The 19,877-nt window shown below is 38.6% G+C and overlaps 1 protein-coding gene across 1 annotated transcript in view; it reads right to left on the reverse strand.

Moving 5' to 3' along the window:
• The window catches only part of DTHD1 (death domain containing 1), a 64,946-nt gene that overhangs the window by 3,971 nt on the left and 41,098 nt on the right, over positions 1–19,877 (reverse strand). The window contains 1 exon segment of the mRNA XM_007098918.3: positions 496–553. Coding sequence (XP_007098980.3) covers positions 496–553 — 58 coding nt within the window.

Genomic DNA, 19,877 nt, shown 5'->3' on the forward strand with positions numbered 1-19,877 from the left:
TCGGGCTCTGTGCTGACAGCTCGGGGCCTGGAGCCTGCTTCAGATTGTATCTCCTCTCTATGCCCCTCCCCAACTTGTGCTCTGTCTATGTCTCTCAAAAATAAATAAATGTAAAGGAAAATTAAAATCTACTGGCCTCAAATGTAGAATTGAAGTGACCACATCTTAACTCACAATTTAATAGAAAACATTTCAGAACAAACTGTAGTTATTTACCAAACTAAGCAATTACTAGGTATCTTTGTAAAATAATACTTAGCAGGTTCATATTTCTTGTAGATTTTAACCATTTTAATTACATTCACATTTAAGAATGTTTTGTGCACACGGTTTATGTGCACATGACTTCCAAAGGAAAACTCATTTATTTGTTGTTTATGATTGTTTGTGCAAAGTCACTCCTTCTATCCTTTTGTATACAATGATTCATATACATATAAAATATAAGAGGAAAAATAGCACCACTGTAATGAGGACAAAGCGAATATTTCTTACCTACAGGATCTGTAGAAATTCTTTTGGTACTCTGTGGACGGCTGATTAATTTTTTATGCTATTGGAGGAAAGGAACACAGAATAAGCAGAAGAAATCATTAATTTGTGAACAAGCTACAAGTAAAAATCCATCTGAACCTCACCTCTGTTTGAAAGGAGTACTGAACTGCACACTTTGCAAAAATAGATTCTGTATTTAGGCATGCATGCTCAGAATTGCTTTCCAATGATAAAGCAAAATATATTAACCCAGATCTTTCAGCAAATTTAAAACTATATATTTAAATATTATTATAGCAGTCACATTAACTCTGAATAAATATTTTCCAGTTTCAAATTTGAAGCTGTTAAAAAATAAAATTATAATATAATTAATATAATATAATATAATATAATATAATATAATGAAATAAAATTTGAAACTCTTAAAAGCAGCAAACATAAAGCAAGCTACCTCTGTGCAACAAATGCAGTATTTTGTAAAAGCCCTCATGGGGAAGGCACCTTGTCCCAGCACTCAGCACAGGGCCTGAGAACTCAAACAGTAATTTTTGTAAATGAATGAGTGAATCAATGTGCATACACGATGCTAAAAATAATCATGTTTTTGAGCAGATATTATTCTAAAACCAACATTTTTTTCAAGAATATTCAAATATATAATCATTACTTTTCTCCACTGTCTGCAGAACGGTTTGTTCTCAGTTACCAGGGGATCATGGAAATAGCACAGGAGATAAAGTAACAACACCTGGGTTTGGAAAATTTCTCAGTGCTCTGGACAATTTATTTGCTTCTCCTATCTCAGCTCTGAAAGGTGATTTATTAAAAAAAAAAAAAAAGTCTCAAATACCTGTCTACAAATGTTCAGAGCAGCTTTATTTGTGTCAGTCCCAAACTGGAAACACCTAAAAGTTTCTGCGGTAGTGAACGGTCAAATGGACTAAGGCACATCCACACTACGGGATGCTATTCCATAATAAAAGGGACAGAGCATTGATACAGGCAACAGCTTGCATGGACCACAGGGAATTATGCTGAGTGAAAAACTCCAGTCTTGAAAGATCACATATTCTATGATTCCATCTATATGAAATTTTTGAAATTACAGAATTATAGGAATGTAGAATAGATTAGCAATTGCCAGGAGTTACAGATGGTGGAAGACAACCATAAAGGGGGTTGCACAAAGGAGATCTTTGTGGTGAGAAAATAGTTCCGTGTCTTGAATGCAGTGGTTACACAACCTACACATGTGATAAAATGTGTCTAGAACAGTGTCTAGAACTGTACACACACACTGGATCAATGTGAACTTCTGGGTTTTGACATTGTGCTATAGTTATGTAAAATGTAACCACTGAGGAAAACCAGGCTTCTCTGTACTGTATTCTCCAACTTCCTATGGATCCATAATTTTTGCAATAAAAACCTTTTTTCCAAGGAGCAAGTTTAACTACCTTTTAATTATTTGGAACATACAGATAATACTGAAGGAAAAAATACCTTCTACAAATAATTTTCCAAGTTTCATGTAGGTTTTTAGAAGGTGGTCTGTAAAACCTGACATAGATTTACATACATGCACAAGCATTCATGACAGAAACTGCTACCGTAGTGATTTACAATGGAAACAAGTTTTGCATGCGTTCACTGTAAAGAATATTTCAGGGGCGCCTGGGTGGCTTAGTTGGTTAAGTGTCCGACTTCAGCTCAGGTCATTATCTCACTATCCGTGAGTTCGAGCCCCATGTCAGGCTCTGTGCTGACAGCTTGGAGCCTGGAGCCTGCCTCAGGTTCTGTGTCTTCCTCTCTCTCCGCCCCTCTCCTGCTCATGCTCTCTCTCTGTTTCTCAAAAATAAATAAATGTAAAAAAAAAATTTTTTTTAAAAGAATATTTCAGTGATCCTACCTAAGGTACTGGTATGAACAATGAAGTTGTTGATAAGCTAGTATTTCTCATTGATACCGTCCAAATGGTCAAAATAACACACGTATAAAAGCATACACACTAATATGTTACAGAATTTCAGAAAATTAAGACCTGTAATCAAAGTTAATTTTTAATGACGATGTATTCATACGATATTTAATGCCATCAATTTTTATTGTGAAAATGTCATTAGCTATAAATGCCTCACTCCTGTAAGAACGCGCTCAAGGCAAATGCCTCTACCATTTAATGTAAGAGTTGAAATTTTTCTTACATTTGAATATTTTCCTCTCTAAACTACTGAATTGCCAAGTGCCTGGTCAAAGGCAATCCTCACATATCTTCAAAATAAAAACTTTTTTTAAAGCGCTTACTTCACAGCAATGATACAAGGGTAATCTAAGTGTGTTATGCTAACACGTCGCACACTGGTTCACAGGAAGATTTCAATACAAGTGGATTAAATGTGAATGTCACATTTTCTGAGTATTCTTGTCACATACATCATATAAACATGTGTATACATTTTCCTTTAAGAAGTCTTAATGGGAGGGGTGCCTGAGTGGTTCAGTCAGTTAAGCGTCCAACGTTGGCTCAGGTCATGATCTCACGGTTCGTGTGTTGGAGACCCGTGTCGGACTCTGTTGCTGATGGAGCAGAGCCTGGAACCTGCTTGGGATTCTACGTCTCTCTCTGTGTCTGCCCCTCCCCCCTCTCAAAAATAAATAAACATTAAAAAAAGTTTTGAGGCACCTGGGTGGCTCAGTTGGTTAAACCTCCAACTTTGGCTCAGGTCATGATCTCGCGGTTCGTGGGTTCGAGCCCCGTGTCAGACTCTGTGCTGACAGCTCGGGGCCTGGAGCCTGCTTCATGTTTGGTGTCTCTGTCTCTCTCTGCCCTCCCTGCTTGCACCCCCCCCCAAAAAAAAATAAATAAACATTAAAAAAAATTTAAGTTTTAATGGGAGGATATTAGGAAATATAAGAACAGCAAAAGTTCAAGTATACTAATACTACCGAATTGCAAAATAAGCAGACATAACTTGTGAAACATCAACTATATGCTTAAACCTCTCAAAAAAAATTGAGAAATAGCAATTTAAATAGTGAAACAGATTCTCTTTCCCATCAAAGGGCATATGGCCTGCATTGAGCCTGGGACAAGAGATACTGTTTTTTCTTTGTATAAATAATGACCTCCTACCCCTGTCCTTCTTTCTTCAGAAATGTCTCATAGCATCATGATGCACTGAGAGTGATTCTAGTGTTTAAATATATGTATTATTTTCCCATACGTGAAAATTCAAGCCAAGTCCTTCTTTTGGGGCTCAACCTTAGAAAGAGTGGATTGTAGCAGCATGGAAATCTCGGACTCTTGGACACTTGAAGGCACTATGCTGGGTCTCCCACCCTGCCCCTTCATCAGGGATTTTTAGTGTTCCCTTCTCTTTCCCTCCATTTCCCTTCCTTTTTTTTTTTTTCTTTTGTTTGCATGATTTTTGTCTCTGCACTATTTTTGCCTTGCTCACCATCTTTCAAATCTCACTGGTGCTCAAGGTCAGGTCCCGGCTGAAAGGGGAGTCTCTGCTTGTCCCACGTAGTGTTCCCTCCCACAGATCCCCAGTATCTACGTGTGGATCCCTGGATGCCTTCCTTGGTGGCAGTGGCTCTAATTTTTTCCTACTTTTCTCTCTTCCCTGTTCCAATCCACAGGTGTCATTCTGTTGCATTTTCTCAGGTTTTACTATTTGCTAAAGGAAGGGTTGCTATATATGTTAATATTGTGTATTTTATTTTGCTGAATGCAATTTCTTAAATGCCATCTTCAACTTGTCACTGCTCAGGAAGATGGTTGGCAAAATCTAAACCTGTCTCCCAAGCTCTCCCTAGTACACATCTACCTTGTAAAAGGGTGTAGTCGGGTGTGGGTAGCACTTTTCCCTTCCCTATGAACTTCTCAAAGCCATCAATGTAAAATTATTAGTAACTCAAATATATACAGATGTGTCTTATTTATACTGCTAGGTGAAGCACAGGCCTCATGAAATTAAAAGTGGTTAAAATTTTTTTGGAACCAAAGAAAAGTATTCACACCTGAAATGGGTGTTAGGTCTAGTTTTATAGGCCACTGTTGTTAAGACTCAGTTGCTGACTATTCTTTCCATGTTGCCTAAATACAACCCTGTTACTAACTCTTGAAACGAAGCATACCATTTATTTATTTGTTTGTTTATTATTTTACCCCACATTATTTCCCATAGCACCTTCAAAAGTTTCCCTTCATTGTGCTTTTCACCACTCCAAGAACTTGCCATGATCAGTCTGGGCTCTGTTTGTTAGATTGTAATGTCTTTGGGAACCAATAAGGTATCTTGTTCCTATATTAATTCTTCACAGTGCTGTAAATGGTATTGCATGCATGGGGTAGTATAAACTGTTTATGTGATGATATCTTCTCTTGACTTGAATGATCTCCTACAAATCCTACCATATTTTTAAGGCACCAAATGCCACCTATTTTATCAGCTACTCTAGTGCCTGGTTTCTTATTGGAGAATTTACACACTATTACTCAATATATCTTTTAACTTAATATTATCTTGTGGTGTTGTTAATGCCATTCATAAATGCCTGTTTTCCCTCCCCAATGAGGCTTTCAATACTTATTGTATCCTTTTTCTTTTTCAAGAAAATGAATAGTTTTATTAACAGGGCAACAGTTTTTTCCCTTCATGGTAGGGTTTCGACCCCAAATATTTGTCATCTGCTCCATAAATTAACTTATGGCTGGACTACTTATGGAACCTTGAAGATACCTATTCCCTCTCCATTGTAGGGTCCAATGTAGACAGTCCTCACTTTTTCCCCCAACCCTTCAAGGGTCTTTATAAATACTTCTTTCATTTGAGGCCCAGAATCCCCAAAAATGCACCAGGGTATTCCATCAACTTGTAGAGAATACCAAGACCTTATGTTCTATTCCAGTTTCTATCTCAAAGAAAGCTGAGTCAGGCTATCCAAACAAACTGACCAGTTACCTCAGTTAGTGAGTCACATGAAACTAAAATTTTGGACAAAACACATCTCTCCTTCTTTGGCCTCACACAGAATTTTAAGTCTCAAATTATCGATAATACTATCTTCTGCTCCTTCGTCTGAGCCATCCATCCTAGCCATATCAGCCCCATTCACACCCCCAGCTGAAGTCTGGTCCCTTGTTCAGCTTTTTTAGCAGTCGTTTCATGGAGTTGGCTTCTAGAAATAATGTAGCTCCTTCAGCACCTCCAGAGCTGGAGAAATCCAATTCTAAGTATCATGTGTTACACACAGACCCAAAATTCCAGGAAGCTATTCAGTCACACAAGAAAGAGCAAAGCACCTTAACACAGACTAACTAGGTTGATCAACACCTCACTGCCATCTTTAGAATCTCCTTGGCCTTATCTTTGGCCTTTGCATCGTTTAGTCACTCAATCCTCAACTCCATCATTTGGATTCTAAAGATGATTCAGAGTGCTTTCCTCTGAGGCCTTCAGTTGTTTTTTTATTCGGATGAGTAGACTGCCCATTTTCCACAACTAACTCTGCACATAAGCTCTCCACTGCACTCTAGTGCAAGATGTAATAGGCTCTTGCATCTTGCTGATGACTGGAAGCAGAAATTGCTTGACATCTTCCTTAGACTCCAGCACATCCACTCTCTCTGGTTCTGACAGTTTGATGATGACCAACGGTTGCATTTTTCTTGCTACTCAAGAACTATAGTATCAATGTGAGTAGAGAAGCGTCAACAAAATGGAGACTTCGCTGTCAATCCGAGCTCTGCATGTTGGGGCCTCTTTCAAGACATGACTTGTGCCTCTGTTTAAATACATTTTTAGACCCTTGATGGAGGTGCTTCTTCCCAGGGTCAGAAACTACTATGTCAGAAAACCAAAACTGAGATAACTTTTGTGTCCCTATAAATGTTCTGCTTGACCAGAAATGCACTATATCCAGCTAGCCAATCCCCAAAGATCAAGCCAACTCTGGGCCTCTTACCTTAAACAAGATTGACCCCATGGCTCCAGCCAATCAGATATTTTCCATTTGTTTCTCCTTGTTTTTTATTCATCCTATAAAAGCTTCTTGCCTTCCACCCCATTTTGTAGTTCTCTGAGACTGTCTACTTCATGAAGTATTAAATAAGGTTTATATCACCTCAATTGTCTTCTTCAATCATTTTTAATACCTCTTCATGGACACGCTGCTCATAGAAACTATTATATACTTTTCTGTATCCTCTTTTATATCAATGCTCATATTTACCAAATGGTTGCCACACTATGCCCTCAATAAATACATGATAACCATGAAGACGCTTTGCGGACAATCCATGAGGATTATTATCATCTTAAATGTAAGGTCTGCAGCTTCAGCTGGGACCAGGGCTGCTCCGCCACGTTTTTATGTATCCCTGAAGATTTATCCAGTGTTCCCTACAGAGGATACTTCAAACTTTTACCAGTCTTTGCAAGACCTCTACTTCTCCCCTAATTTCCACTCTCTCAGCTAGGAGATTTATCTTCTCACTGAGAAAATAAAGCAATAGTTCTCAAACCTTAGTGTTCATGAAAATTACTCTGAAGAAAAAGGCAAAAAGAAGTAAGTATACAGCTTGATTCAATTTGTCTCAGATAAGGCCATATTTGTAACAAGTGAACTGGGTGTTTCTGACACTAAAGTATGGTGGCTGCACTTAGAAAAACACTATCAAGTAGGACCTACATCACTTATCAACTTGTCCCCCAAATATATCCTAATGGATTCCCAGAAGAATGAAAGAACTACCTTTATCCAAAAAGTGATGAAGATTTCTCATATCGTATCAGGACCAAAGTGAAATTCTGATTGTTTCTTACCTACAGAACACTATAAGAAGGCAGCAAGAATAATAATTTCTAATTCATAAATTACCTTGCAGGTGTCACACAGATGACTTAGCTCTGGTGCCCATCTCCTCATCCAGAAACTCTAGCTTCTGACACAGGCCACTCTAAGTATTTCTGGCAGTCCCATAGGCTTTACTCTCTTGGTAGCTACAGTGTTGTCCTAGTAACCCCACAATGTCAGGCAATGTAGCCCATCCATGTTGCTCTTACAGGCATCACTGTTTCCCTTCCTGGGCCTACCATGTAGTGTGCCATGATGGCTTCTACCCATATTGCACTTGTGCTCCGGAGGTATCATAGGGGCACATTGTTGGACATCAGTGGTGACCACGGGTTTTTTCTACTGCTATCCTGCCATTGTTCTGCCGGATCCCAATTTGCTCCATATGCAGCTCATGGTTTTCCCTCGTTTTCTCCTAAGCAAAGCAATTCTCCACTAGTGGCCACCCTGCCCCCTCCTGGTACGTACGTCGTGTGGTAAAATGTGATAGGATGAAGAAAGTGGTCCCCTCCCCATCGTGTTACATGACAGTAGAGTGATGTTGATTGTGCCCCGATGTGTCACAGAGGTCAGTGAAATGGGTCTTCTGTTTTTAAATTAAAACCTTTCCCTTTAGGACACAATCTTGAATCCAAGGGGCTGACATGAGAAAGAGATTTCACTAATAGCTACAGCACTCCATTCTGATAACATCTGATGCTTTAAATATATATCAATATGCTATGTATTTAACATAGAGTATCTAACATATATTTATATGTATTTAATAAAATATATTTATATAATTAATATACAGTTGACCCTTGAACAATGCAGGTTTGAATTCCATGGGTCCATTTGTACATGGACTTTTTCGATAAATATAGCACAGCATAGTAAATGTATTTTCTCTTCGGAAAATGTATTTTCTTAATAACATTTGCCTTTCCCTAGCTCTCTTTATTGTAAGAATACATTATGTAATATATATTGCATACAAAATATGTGTTAATCTACTGTTTATATTATCAGTAAGGCTTCTGATCAACAGTGGGCTATTAGTAGTTAAGTTTGGGGCACCTAGGTGGCACGGTTGGTTAAGCATCTGATTCTTGATTTTGGCTCAAGTCATGATCTCAAAGTTCTGTGGGATCAAGCTCCATGTTGGGCTCTGTGCTGATAGCATAGAATCTGCGTGGCTCTCTCTCTCTCTCCCTCTCTCTCTGCCCCTCCCCTGCTTGCATGGGCGCTCTCTCTCTCTCTCTCTCATCTCTCTCACTCAAAATAAATACACAAACATTTTTAAAAAAAGTTTCATGTGGATTCTCAACTGTGCAGGGGGCAGCACCCCTAATTCCCATATTGTTCAAGGGCCAACCTTATATGAAGATGTATGTGTGGTTTTAGGCAAATTTACCCTGACCCCTGCAAATAGAATTCTATCAAGTCATATCTCATTTACTTCATTACTTCAGACCCAATGAACAAGGTCAATTTCTTACCCAGAAATTACCTCAACACTCACATAAACAATCTTCTGGGCTGGTAAGCCCTCAGTACCCATTTATCAGGCAAGGCTGAAACTCTCAGAATTGAGTCTGCTTCAAAGTTATTTACAAATTCTTTTCTTCTTGATTATCTGATCTATCTTTTCCAAAAGCACTGTGAGGAAAATGAAGGAGCTCTTACTGGTTTCCTCTGTGATCTGTGAGGATAACAAAGACTCCAGAGTGGTTGAGGTCTCACGGCTGAGATCTCACAGAGAGTGAGTGGAGGGCTGAACCCAGCTGTGATTAACTCTAAAGCTGGTGCTTTCTTTCCCTAATACGAGGCTGCTCTAGCACACGAGCTCTCAGGTGAGACTAGACAACCTCGGTAATTGTTGGCTCCTGAGAGTTAATCCATGCCTTAGTTTCCTAAACTTTAAATTTATTGTCATTATCTTATCTATTTCTTAGGTTTATAATGAATTTTAAGTGAAATAAAATAATAAACTTTAGTTGAAATAAAATGGAATAGCTTGGCTGGGTTCCTTGAACATAGTGGGACACAAAAGTTACTTGTTTTTGTCAGACCTCTCTTGGCAGAACTAGAGACCCATTTTGGATGCAGAGAGGCTTTATATACCTCCAAAATTCCAATACAGAGATGATTGCCCAAAAATCCATTTGTAACTAAAACTAATCCTGTAAGTATAGCTTTTTTGTGTATACTTGATCCATACTTGTAACACTTGATCTGAGTGTTATAGCTTTTTGTATAGCAAGACTTGATCTGAGTGTTACCATGACATAAAAACACTGGAGACCATCCCTTTCCCTGTGGTCTCACAGCCAATCTGGGCTCAGCCACTGCTGCCCATCTAGTCTTTGACAGGACTTAGAAAGAAGCATAATGTTTCAATCTTGGCCAGGATTCACCCTCATTATATTGTGCTTTCAGGATGCTTAGGATGGTGGTCGTGTTCACTAAGTTAACCTCACTCTAGAAACGTGTGCATGAAAAGCAGAGTGACAGACAATGCAGAGCAAACAACTGCCATGTTGGATTGGCTTTAGGACTGATTTGTTTGATAACTTAAGTCACCACTGTGCACCCACTTCCCAGCCTAGGACAAACTTGCATCAAATTAGGAAGTTCATTCAGTAAGGACACTGGGGGGAAATTCCTACAGGGATCACCACAATAATCCACAAAACTTAATGTGAAATTTTAAAAGGGGGGGTAGTCAGAACAACTATGGATTCTTCCCACTATTTCACACATATTTTGAAGTGCTAGGTGGAAACTGTGACATAATATGACGGTATCTTTGAATCCTATAGCAATATCCTATTTTAAATTGTATCCTATTTAAATTGTGGTGCCAATGGTAAGGGCACCCACAATAATACCATTGCTATTGGGAAGATATAGAAATAATAAGAGGTAGGAAAAAAAGAAATAAGAGGTAGAGATTTTCTCTTTAATTTCTACCTGTCTGCTAGTTTGGAGGGTGGGAGGAGGGTCCCTATGGTAGAATGAGTTCTTATGTAAAGTAATGTGAAAACTTTCTGACATTTGAAGCTCCATCTCCTGTGGATGCCACCAAGCACCGCAGATCAATGTGAGTCAGTGAAATATGACAAACAAACAAAAATGCCATGCTGATATTATTTTTTATTTACTCTAAGACACTTTTGCATAAAGAGACTTTCACTGGTTAATTATCATGACATCTTGTGGCAACAACTCCTCCATCCAGCCTTAACCTCCACACCCTTCCCACCCCCATACACATATTGCAGACGTTTCTGGTAAATTGGTCATTTATTTTGTAGTTAGAAGATATGCAAGTGAAAGTATAGATCAAGGAAGTATATATAATTAGAATGTTTTTGTGTATCTTTAGCACAGATTTTATCAGAAGCCTTTGAGATAATATAACTGAGTACTGGTTTTCACTGCCTACTCTTACTCTGTATTTATCTTGCATAGAGGTCTCTGTAACTAATTACTGCCATTTGCTTAACTTGAGTTCCTTTATTGCATCATAATAGTAAACTGTATATTCTCAACCTTTATAATGTACAACTTCTATAAAGTTCTTAATGGCTTTGCTTTGTAAATAACTTAGATAGAATATTGATCAAAGAAGTAATCTGGTACAAAAGATTAACGTTAGCAAAAAACTTTGTGCCGCAGTTATGGGTCCAACATTATTACAAATCAAATCGGAGCTAATACCAGGGTTGAGCAAGGATGTACTGGTGTAAAGAACTGGGCTAAACTTCCAGTTTCCAATCAGTCATGTAAGACGCTGGAAGTTGCCACTCTGTCCTAACACATAAAAAACGCTGAACAAACTAAAAAATCAACAACTCTTTTTAGATCCATCAGACAAGTGAGGTCACAGGACGAACCTCTGTCCCCATACCTGAAGAGACTGACAGCTGAGTACAGAATGTTACAACTTACCAGAGAAAAACCCATCGGTAGAAACTGCCTCTAGATCAGTGCCAGGTAAGGAAGCCTGAACTATACTTGACAAATTGCTGGAGGCTTAATGTGAACAAATTTAAGAGTTAAAAACTTCACAGGGACCCAGTCAAGGGAGACTGACACACTTTTATGAATTTTACCTCCAGGAGCTCAGCCAGGTTCTCATGGTGAAAGCTAAGAGAAATCCCCCTTACTTCCAGCAGGGATAGGGGGAAATGAACCGCTCTGAAACATACCAGAGACTTCTGTTCTTCTTAACAATGTCTATCCTTAGTAGAAACTGTATAACCAGAGCCTGATCTGCTGGGGTTTTATTAGAGCCTAACTGACCCTGGAGAAGGGAAATACCCAAATCTAGGTCCCTCTAACTTTTTTTTTTTTTAACTTTATTGTTTTAATTTTTAATTTTAATTTATTTATTTAGTTTCATTTCAGGAGTAGAATTTAGTGATTCATCATTACATATAACATCCAGCGCCCATCCCGACAAGTACCCTCCTTAATGCCCATCACCCATTTAGCCCATCCCTCCACCCAACACCCCTCCAGCACCCCTCAGTTTGTTCTCTGTATTTTGGAGTCTCTTATGGTTTGCCTCCCTGGTCCCTCTAACACTTTCCATGGGGGAAGGGAACTACTCAACTCCAACCCCCTGTAGCCATCCTGTTCCACAGGCTGGGGAAGTTAGGAAGTGGGCTAAGAGGCACATGTGAAGTTCATAGACAGAGGTGCAGGCTCATTGAACACTGAGACCTCATCATAAGACTATTGAACAGCTCCCCTCCCCCACACTTACAATCACATTACTCAAGGCCTATTTAAAGTAGTTCCTTTTACCCAGTACATCAGGATCACTTATCAAGAAAAAATGATAAGATCTACTAAAAGGCAAAACCACAAATTGAGGAAACAAAAGTGTCAGAGCCAGACCCAGATACGTCAAGGATGTTAGAATTATCAAGCCAAAAAGTTTAGAAAACTTGGAGTAATGTGCTAAGGGCTCTAATGGAAAAAGTGAACAGCATGTAAGAACAGATGGGGAATATAAGCAGAGAGATGGAATTTCTGAGAAAGAACCGAAAAGGAATGCTAGAGATCCAAAGCAATGTAAGAGGAATTGGGCTAAACAGGTAACTATTATCATTTCATTCCAAACGCATGACAAGAATTTCAATAACTGTCATCCCCATTTCACAGATGTCACTTCTCTGAGGTAACATGGTCTTAAAACCTGGGTCTGTCGAAAGCCCTAACCCAAACAGTAAATACTATTGCCTCCAGATAATGATATCAGCTACTATTTTGTGCTATTTATCATGTACCGGTAATTACCGCAGCCATGTAAAGTATATCATATGACCTTGGTATAGTCTGCTATATCCATAACCTTGTGAGGTAGTTGTTAGGTACAACTACAATGAGGTACTTTACAATGAGAAAACTGAGGTGTAGAGAGGTAAAATAGTTTGACCAAAAATGTACACACTAAGAGTTGGATATCATATGTAAAATAACATTTGTAAGAATACAGGTCATTTATTTTTAGCCTGTAAGTTAAAACGTGTATGGAACGTGAAGGTTGTAAGGCAAGATGTTCTCTGAACGATTCTAGTACTTCTTGTGTTACACTCACCATTTATATATATCCACTTTACTGCTCCAGACTGGGAGCCAGTATTAGGTGAAGGGAAAGAGCTCTGCTCAGCTCCTAACCCTTCTACTTATTAAACTTGTGATCTGGAAGTATTCCTTCGTGCCTCGCTTTCCTCACTTACAACATGATAATAGGACCTGCTTCGTAGTGTCATTGACAGAAACATTGAATTCTTTTTTATTTTATTTTATTTATTTTAAGTAATCTCTACAGTCATCATGGGGCCGAAACTCACAACCCCAAGATGAAGAATCATACACTCTACTGACTGAGCCAGGCAGGCACCCTGAAAACCCTGGGTTCTATCAGGTAACTTAAAGCAGGACATTGTATGTAATAAGTGCTCAAAACAATAGCTGTCATTACTTAATTTTTTTCTGTAGAAGTACTGCTTTTAACCTACAAAATACAGTTTTTAAAAAATGTTCATTTACTTATTTTTGAGAGAGAGAGCAAGTATAAGCAGAGAAGGGGCAGAGAGAGAGGGAGACACAGAATCCAAAGCAGGCTCCAGGCTCTGAGCTGTCATCACAGAGCCCAATGTGGGGCTTGAACCCACAAACTGCGAGATCATGACCTGAGCTGAAGTTGGACACTTAACTAACTGAGCCACCCAAGCACCCAACCTACAAAATACAGTTTTAAAAGGAACCCGTATTTGAATCATAAGTGGAAAAAACATTTCACTTAAATAACCACATGAAAATCTTAAAAATGAATACAATTAAACAATATTGTTGAATTCTGTTGCCAGCCAAGATTTCTGAGCCTAAGAATTATTCTCTGCTTGTTAACAGGGGAGATTTTGTGTTAGAGAGATGTGAAAATATGCTAACACTAACCTGAGATCTACTCAGAAGATCAGGGAAAGGATTAGAAAGAGAATAACTCTCTCACCATGTGAATCCATTTTATTCAAGTTGGTATGTTATCGTCCTTCAAAAAGAAAAGTTCTTCCAATTCCAAAATTTAGAAAAAAGCAGTATAACTGAACACTCCCTTTTATTTGCTAGGAACCATCTTTTGCTATAAACATATATGTAATGTATTTTTGTTCTTTTAAAACTGTAGAGGATATTTGGAGGGTATCTGAGTTATAAATCACCAACAAAAAGCAAGGAATGTGAACTCATGACCTAAGCCAGAGAAAGCTGGAGCCTTCATCATATTAAACGGACAGTGATGATCTCTGCTCTGGAAAGGAGGTTCTGTGAACTGATGTCACCCGTGAGTTAAACAGAAGACCTTTTTGAGCTGTTCAGAAGTGACTGCGCATTTAACACCAAGTTGACAGAGAAAATCTGCTTCTGAAAAATTCCAAATAGCAAAGGAAACCGCCATCATAGTCTATGGCTGCTCTATTCCAAAACTTAGTTTCGACAAAAGGTACAGCCAGTCTGGCTCTTTGAAAAGTCTGGAATTGCCAAACACCCTGAAGGGGCAGAGGGTATGAGAGGCAGCATGACATCGTAATAAAAGTGGCAGATGTAATGTAAGCAAGGATCTGGCTTGCTCAGGGAAAAAGGGACATGGGACTACATGAAACGGGAATGACTTTGAAGTGGGTCCTGACACAGCCTCTGGCCCTGTGAGGTCGTGCAAGTTGAGGCAAGTCATTGAAATTCGCTTACTACACTCTCTGAGACAGAGACGATGGTTCCTACCCGCAAAGTATGCTGGGAGGGTAGCTTGAAATCAAGCACACGAGCTACGCTGAAAATTCAACCAATTGTGGCAGAGACACAGACAAATGCAATGTGTGGACATTTCTTGAACCTTGTTTTTGAACAAATTAACTATAAAAAGAGAAAATTATAAAAAGAGAAAATCAAGTAAGAATTGCTAATATTGTTGGGGGTAGCAATGGTATTGTGGTCTTTTTTTAAGTCCTTACCTCTTAGGAAACAGAGAGAGTTATTTACAAGTAAAGTGACATAGTATCTGTGATTTGCTTTAAAATATCCAAAAAAAAAAAAAAAAAAAACCAAAAAAGAAAAAAACCCAGGGATATTAGAGGAAACAAGAATGGCAGAAGATGATGGGTCGATGTAAATTCATTATTATTTTCTCTATTTTTGTGTGCTTTTGAAAATCCCCGCCCCTTGCTTTTTGATGATGATTTATAACTCCGATACCCTCAAAATATTCTCTACACAGGCTTTTAAAATAAATAAATTAAAAGACACCAATATCAGCCAATACATAGCCTCTTGCTGTTTTCATCTTGATATTGTTGTAACAGCACAGTCAGTGTAGAACTTCCTGAAAGCTTAGGCAGAGTGCTTGGCCCACACAATAAAAGGAAGTGCCTTTATGTAGAGAAATCTGAAGACCAGCATAAACCCACAGAGAAGTAAGATTAAAGTGAAAGAGAGAAAGAGAGAGAAAGAACCGAGATCAGAACAAGAAGAGCTGACCAAGAGCGGTCTAACTTAGAGATAAATCTAGAAATTAAGTTTTTTCAAAATGAAATCAGACCACTACCAATCCCAGAAGAAACCCGAATCCGTACCTTTGTTTAAGCTCCGGTCTTTCTTAGTCCTAAAACCATGCATATTTTGCTTGCAGCCAAGCTTATGTTTTATTTTCATTATTTTTTTTTTTCAATTGCTCCTTGGAAAATGGCTCTTTTTAAGGCTTTAATTTGATTGTGGCTTTGTCAAGAGGAAGAGATTAAATATCTCTCAGCCTTTGAAGGAGTCAGTCACAAAAGGAGACAGCTTCAGGACCCTGATCACCAGAAAGACCAATTCAGGAAACCCCAACTGATTTAAGGAGCTTGGACAGATAGAAGGAAGAGGCTTTCAGAGATGGCTACAGATAGACTGAGAAAGGTTCTGGATAATTCAGAAGATATATGTAGTATATACATTGAGTCAATAAAGAAAAGTTGTCAAAATCAGTCTGGAACGGATAAATATAATTTAGAAATTAATGTTTCCGTGTTCATTTTTTGTATCTACCAATAGGCAAAGCGGTACCTGTACCCTAACTACAGTGAGGTTTTAGTGACACAAAATATACAGAGCACTTCAAATATGCCTGGAACATAGCAAACACTGGGTAAATGGTAACTACTCTTAATATGCTTAAAACTTTGCCCACTATTCCAAGCAATTCTGGCAAAAGCAGACGCCTTTGATCTATAAATGCAGCTACGTGGGAGACACTTCATTTTAAAAGCAGCCGAACAAGTCAAACATACACAGCACTGTTAACACTTTTATGAAGTTCTACCTCCTCTCTCTATTATTCCACTTTTAAATTACAATCCCAGAGAGTTTTGGTCAATCCTCAAGACCTGTCAAAGTGCCTGTTCAACTCTGAGCATTATTTTTCTCTAGTGTGTTCTGATTTCAAGATTCTAGAATTAGATTCTAATATCCAATTTCGAATTTGTTTTCTAACTTCCTGATGATTTTTTGTTTTGCTTTTTCTCTTTTTCTTTTCTTTTCTCTTCTTTCTTTCTTTCTTTCTTTTTCTTTTTTTTTTTTTTTTTTGTTTCTTTTTTTTCTTTTTTGGCTTATAGATAGGAGTAGACTTTCTACCAGAAAGAGTGATACGAATGTTACCGGGAAAGGCCTGGATAGCCACAAACATCTTCCAGGTCTGACCACAGCTGTAAAATCCCCATATTAGTCATTCCTTTGAGGGCATGACACAGGCTTTTGCTAAATGTTAACTGTTAGCTGGGAAAGGAAACAGGTAAAGCTTTTGTCAGCTGTTAAGGCTCCTTCATTTGTCTTATCAATTTCCCCAGCGTTCATTTATTTAATAAATGCGTTCACTTATTCGTTAAATAGTTCGACAAAACATTATTGAATGCTTACCAGATGTGTTTACAAAATTAAGCGAGTTATGCCTCCAGCCCCGAGGAGGCCCACTACCTAACTGTGCTTCTTCTAAAGAGATGATCTTAGAGCTAAGTGTGGAGTCAGTGCTGTCCCAAGGGCAGCTGTGGGAAGAGCCTCTGAGGTAGTTAAGACCATAATGTGTAAAAGAAATGAGTCTTTAAGTGGCATTGGAGAAAAAATGTCACTTGAGTAAATGTAATATGAAGGGGTTGAAGGGTAAGTTGTGGTGATTTGTGAAGGGCTTTATATGCTATGTATAAGACTGATAAAACCACATTTGTCTTTGAGAAAACCACCCTGCCAGGGTGTGATGTAGAGCAGTAAAGGGAGCTGGTGGTAAGCCTTCAAAAAGGAAGTAACAACCATCTATTGTTTAGGGCAATATCAGGGGGAACGGAAATGAAATGCAAGTTTGAACGCAATTCCATACTAAAGTCAGTGAAACTCTATGTTGTATCACAGGACCATCACTCAAACTGGTGTCCTAGGAGGCACCCTAGGAAGCACCACCCTCCCCGCAACTTTCTCTGAATGTCCTGCTACCTCCCAATCCCCACACAAATTCACTCTACCACCAAGTCCAGTTGGTCCCCAATCCTAAATTGCTCTCTGACTCTGTTCTCTGCCTGCCATCCTTACCACCATGGTCTTAATATCAGGCCACCTCTCCCATGGACTATTTCGTTAGCCCTCTATTTTACTGTTGCTAAACTCATCTCTTTCATAGTTATTCTTATACCCTGTCACAATGATACGCTAATGAAATTTGATCATGTCACCCTCCTGGTTAACACTTTCCAATTATTTATAGGATAAAAGATTAGCTTAGTTATCAATTAATAAGATACCTACTTCTCCATCCTCAGTGGCCAAGGGATATTTTTGTTTGCTTATACGCTAAGGATTTCTGGTTTGAATCTCTACTTCACACATGTCCTTTGTATCATGAAACCAATCCCATTCTTTCGACAAATTTTGACAAATTGTGTAAAAATATCACGGAGACATTTGATTGACTTATCAAGGCATTCAAAGCCCTCCATAATCTTTCCCCAATTTATTTCCAATGACCACACAGATCTACACATTGTCCTTTCATAAAACACATCATCTGCTTTGCCACTTCAAAGTTTCAGCTCAAGCTATCCTTCTTGTGTGGAACTTGCTGCTTTTTTCTCTGTCCTTTCCAGGACCTAAGCATTCTCTACAACTGTCTTGCTCTGTGAAGTGTCCCAGGTTACCTCGGCCACAGAAATCACTCCCTTCTCTGAAATGTCCTGGCACTTAACATCTCCACCATTCATTTGCAGTTAATCACCAGTGTCTGTCCTGTGATATTACTAGATTGTTGTATTCTATTATGATCTATCTCTTGCATTGTTTTATAATGTTTAAAGTGTTTGTGCTTTATTTCCTGAACTGGACTGTAATTTCCTAACGCTAGGACTTTGACCAATATTACTATTATCTTTTAGACCCTACATAGTATCTCATATATAGTTGGTATTTAATTAGTATTTGACATGTTGACTGACATTTCTACACAAAAACATTATGGTTGGAGTTCATAAGCTAGAAATTGTTTGAATTAATGAACATCATCTTTTGCTCAGTAAACATTATTTTAAGAGAATAAGTGCAAACACATCAATTACTTTTTTTGTTAAATTTTCCCAGAGAGACAAGAATATATGAGTTTGCTTTATAAAAGAATTCTTGGGCACAAGAATTGTAGGGCACAATTCCTGGTTTAATTATACTGCCTGCTGAGCACAGAAAACCTTCCCTTGTATGAACAGACCATGAAGGAGGAAGAATGAGGAGGAAGGGTCAAGATGGACAGATAAAGAGAAAGGGGAAGATAGAGAAGAGTGAGGGAGAAGAGGAGGAGAGGGGAGAGGACAAAGAAAAGGGAAGGGGTAGATGAATAGGAAGGAGAAGGGCAAGAGAAGGGAAAGGTGCTCTTCTGATTAAGTTGGTGGGCAAAGCTGCTTCCAGAAAAGGATCCTGTTTCTAACTAAACCAGTTTTGATCATTTTCACCCTCAAACATCTCATGTACAATATAAACTAGATTTTTCAGTGACATAGTCAAGACTGTCTTTGAAGGCCATTCTGATGGCTCAGAGGAAGGTAAGACTGCAGTCACAGAGGGCATGTCAGCAAAGAGCCAAGGAGAGCCAGACTTACAACACTGTAAAGAGAGGGCTTTGTAAACGTTTCACAGGTTAAGAAAGAAAATTGACGTGATATCTCTCCTTACCAAGATTTTAATGACTTCTTTCCATAATTGACAGGGGTGGTGCATAAAGCAACATAAATGTTATTATAATTAACTATAATATAGAAAGCATGAAACTAAGTTACAGAAAATTCCAAAATCACCATTAGGTTTACAATGTCTCCGCTCCACTACCCCCCCCCAAACACTCACATGCAAAAGCCAACAAACTCTGATTCCTCTTGCACAGTTTTATTTTAAAAGCAGACACCTTTTAAAATCTGCTTTCTTCAGGGCTCCTGGGTGGCTCACTCAGTTAAGTGTCTGACTCTTGATTTCCGCTCATGTTATGATTTCATGGTTCATGAATTTGAGTCCCACATTGGGCTCTGTGCTGACAGTGCAGAGCCTGCTTGGAATTCTCTCTCTCCCTCTCTCTCTTCTTTTCCCCACTCATACTGCTCTCTCTCTTTCAAAATAAAAAAACTTAAAAAAAAATCTGCTTTATTCATAGCTAGCAATGGACTATTAAGTCCCATTCCATTCTTGAGCCTTAATCCAACTTTGTAAATTATTACAAATAAAAGCCTAAGTAGAATTGAAGAGGCTGTGAGTGTAAAGATGTTCAATAGCTTGGGGTCTTCACAGTTTTGTAGTTGAGATCGTCTCTTAGTGTCTCATATGCCTAGAAAAAAATCACTGAAAAACATGTCATTCCTGAAAGGACAGGGAGATGGCAATCTGAAGTGGTGAGAAGGTGAAGTATATCACTTCTAATGAGGTAAATGGTGCACTTGCCTCTGCCTGCTTCCTCTCTTTGACAACGCAAG

The sequence above is a fragment of the Panthera tigris genome, chromosome B1 (assembly GCF_018350195.1).
Source record: "Panthera tigris isolate Pti1 chromosome B1, P.tigris_Pti1_mat1.1, whole genome shotgun sequence".
NCBI lineage: Eukaryota > Metazoa > Chordata > Mammalia > Carnivora > Felidae > Panthera > Panthera tigris.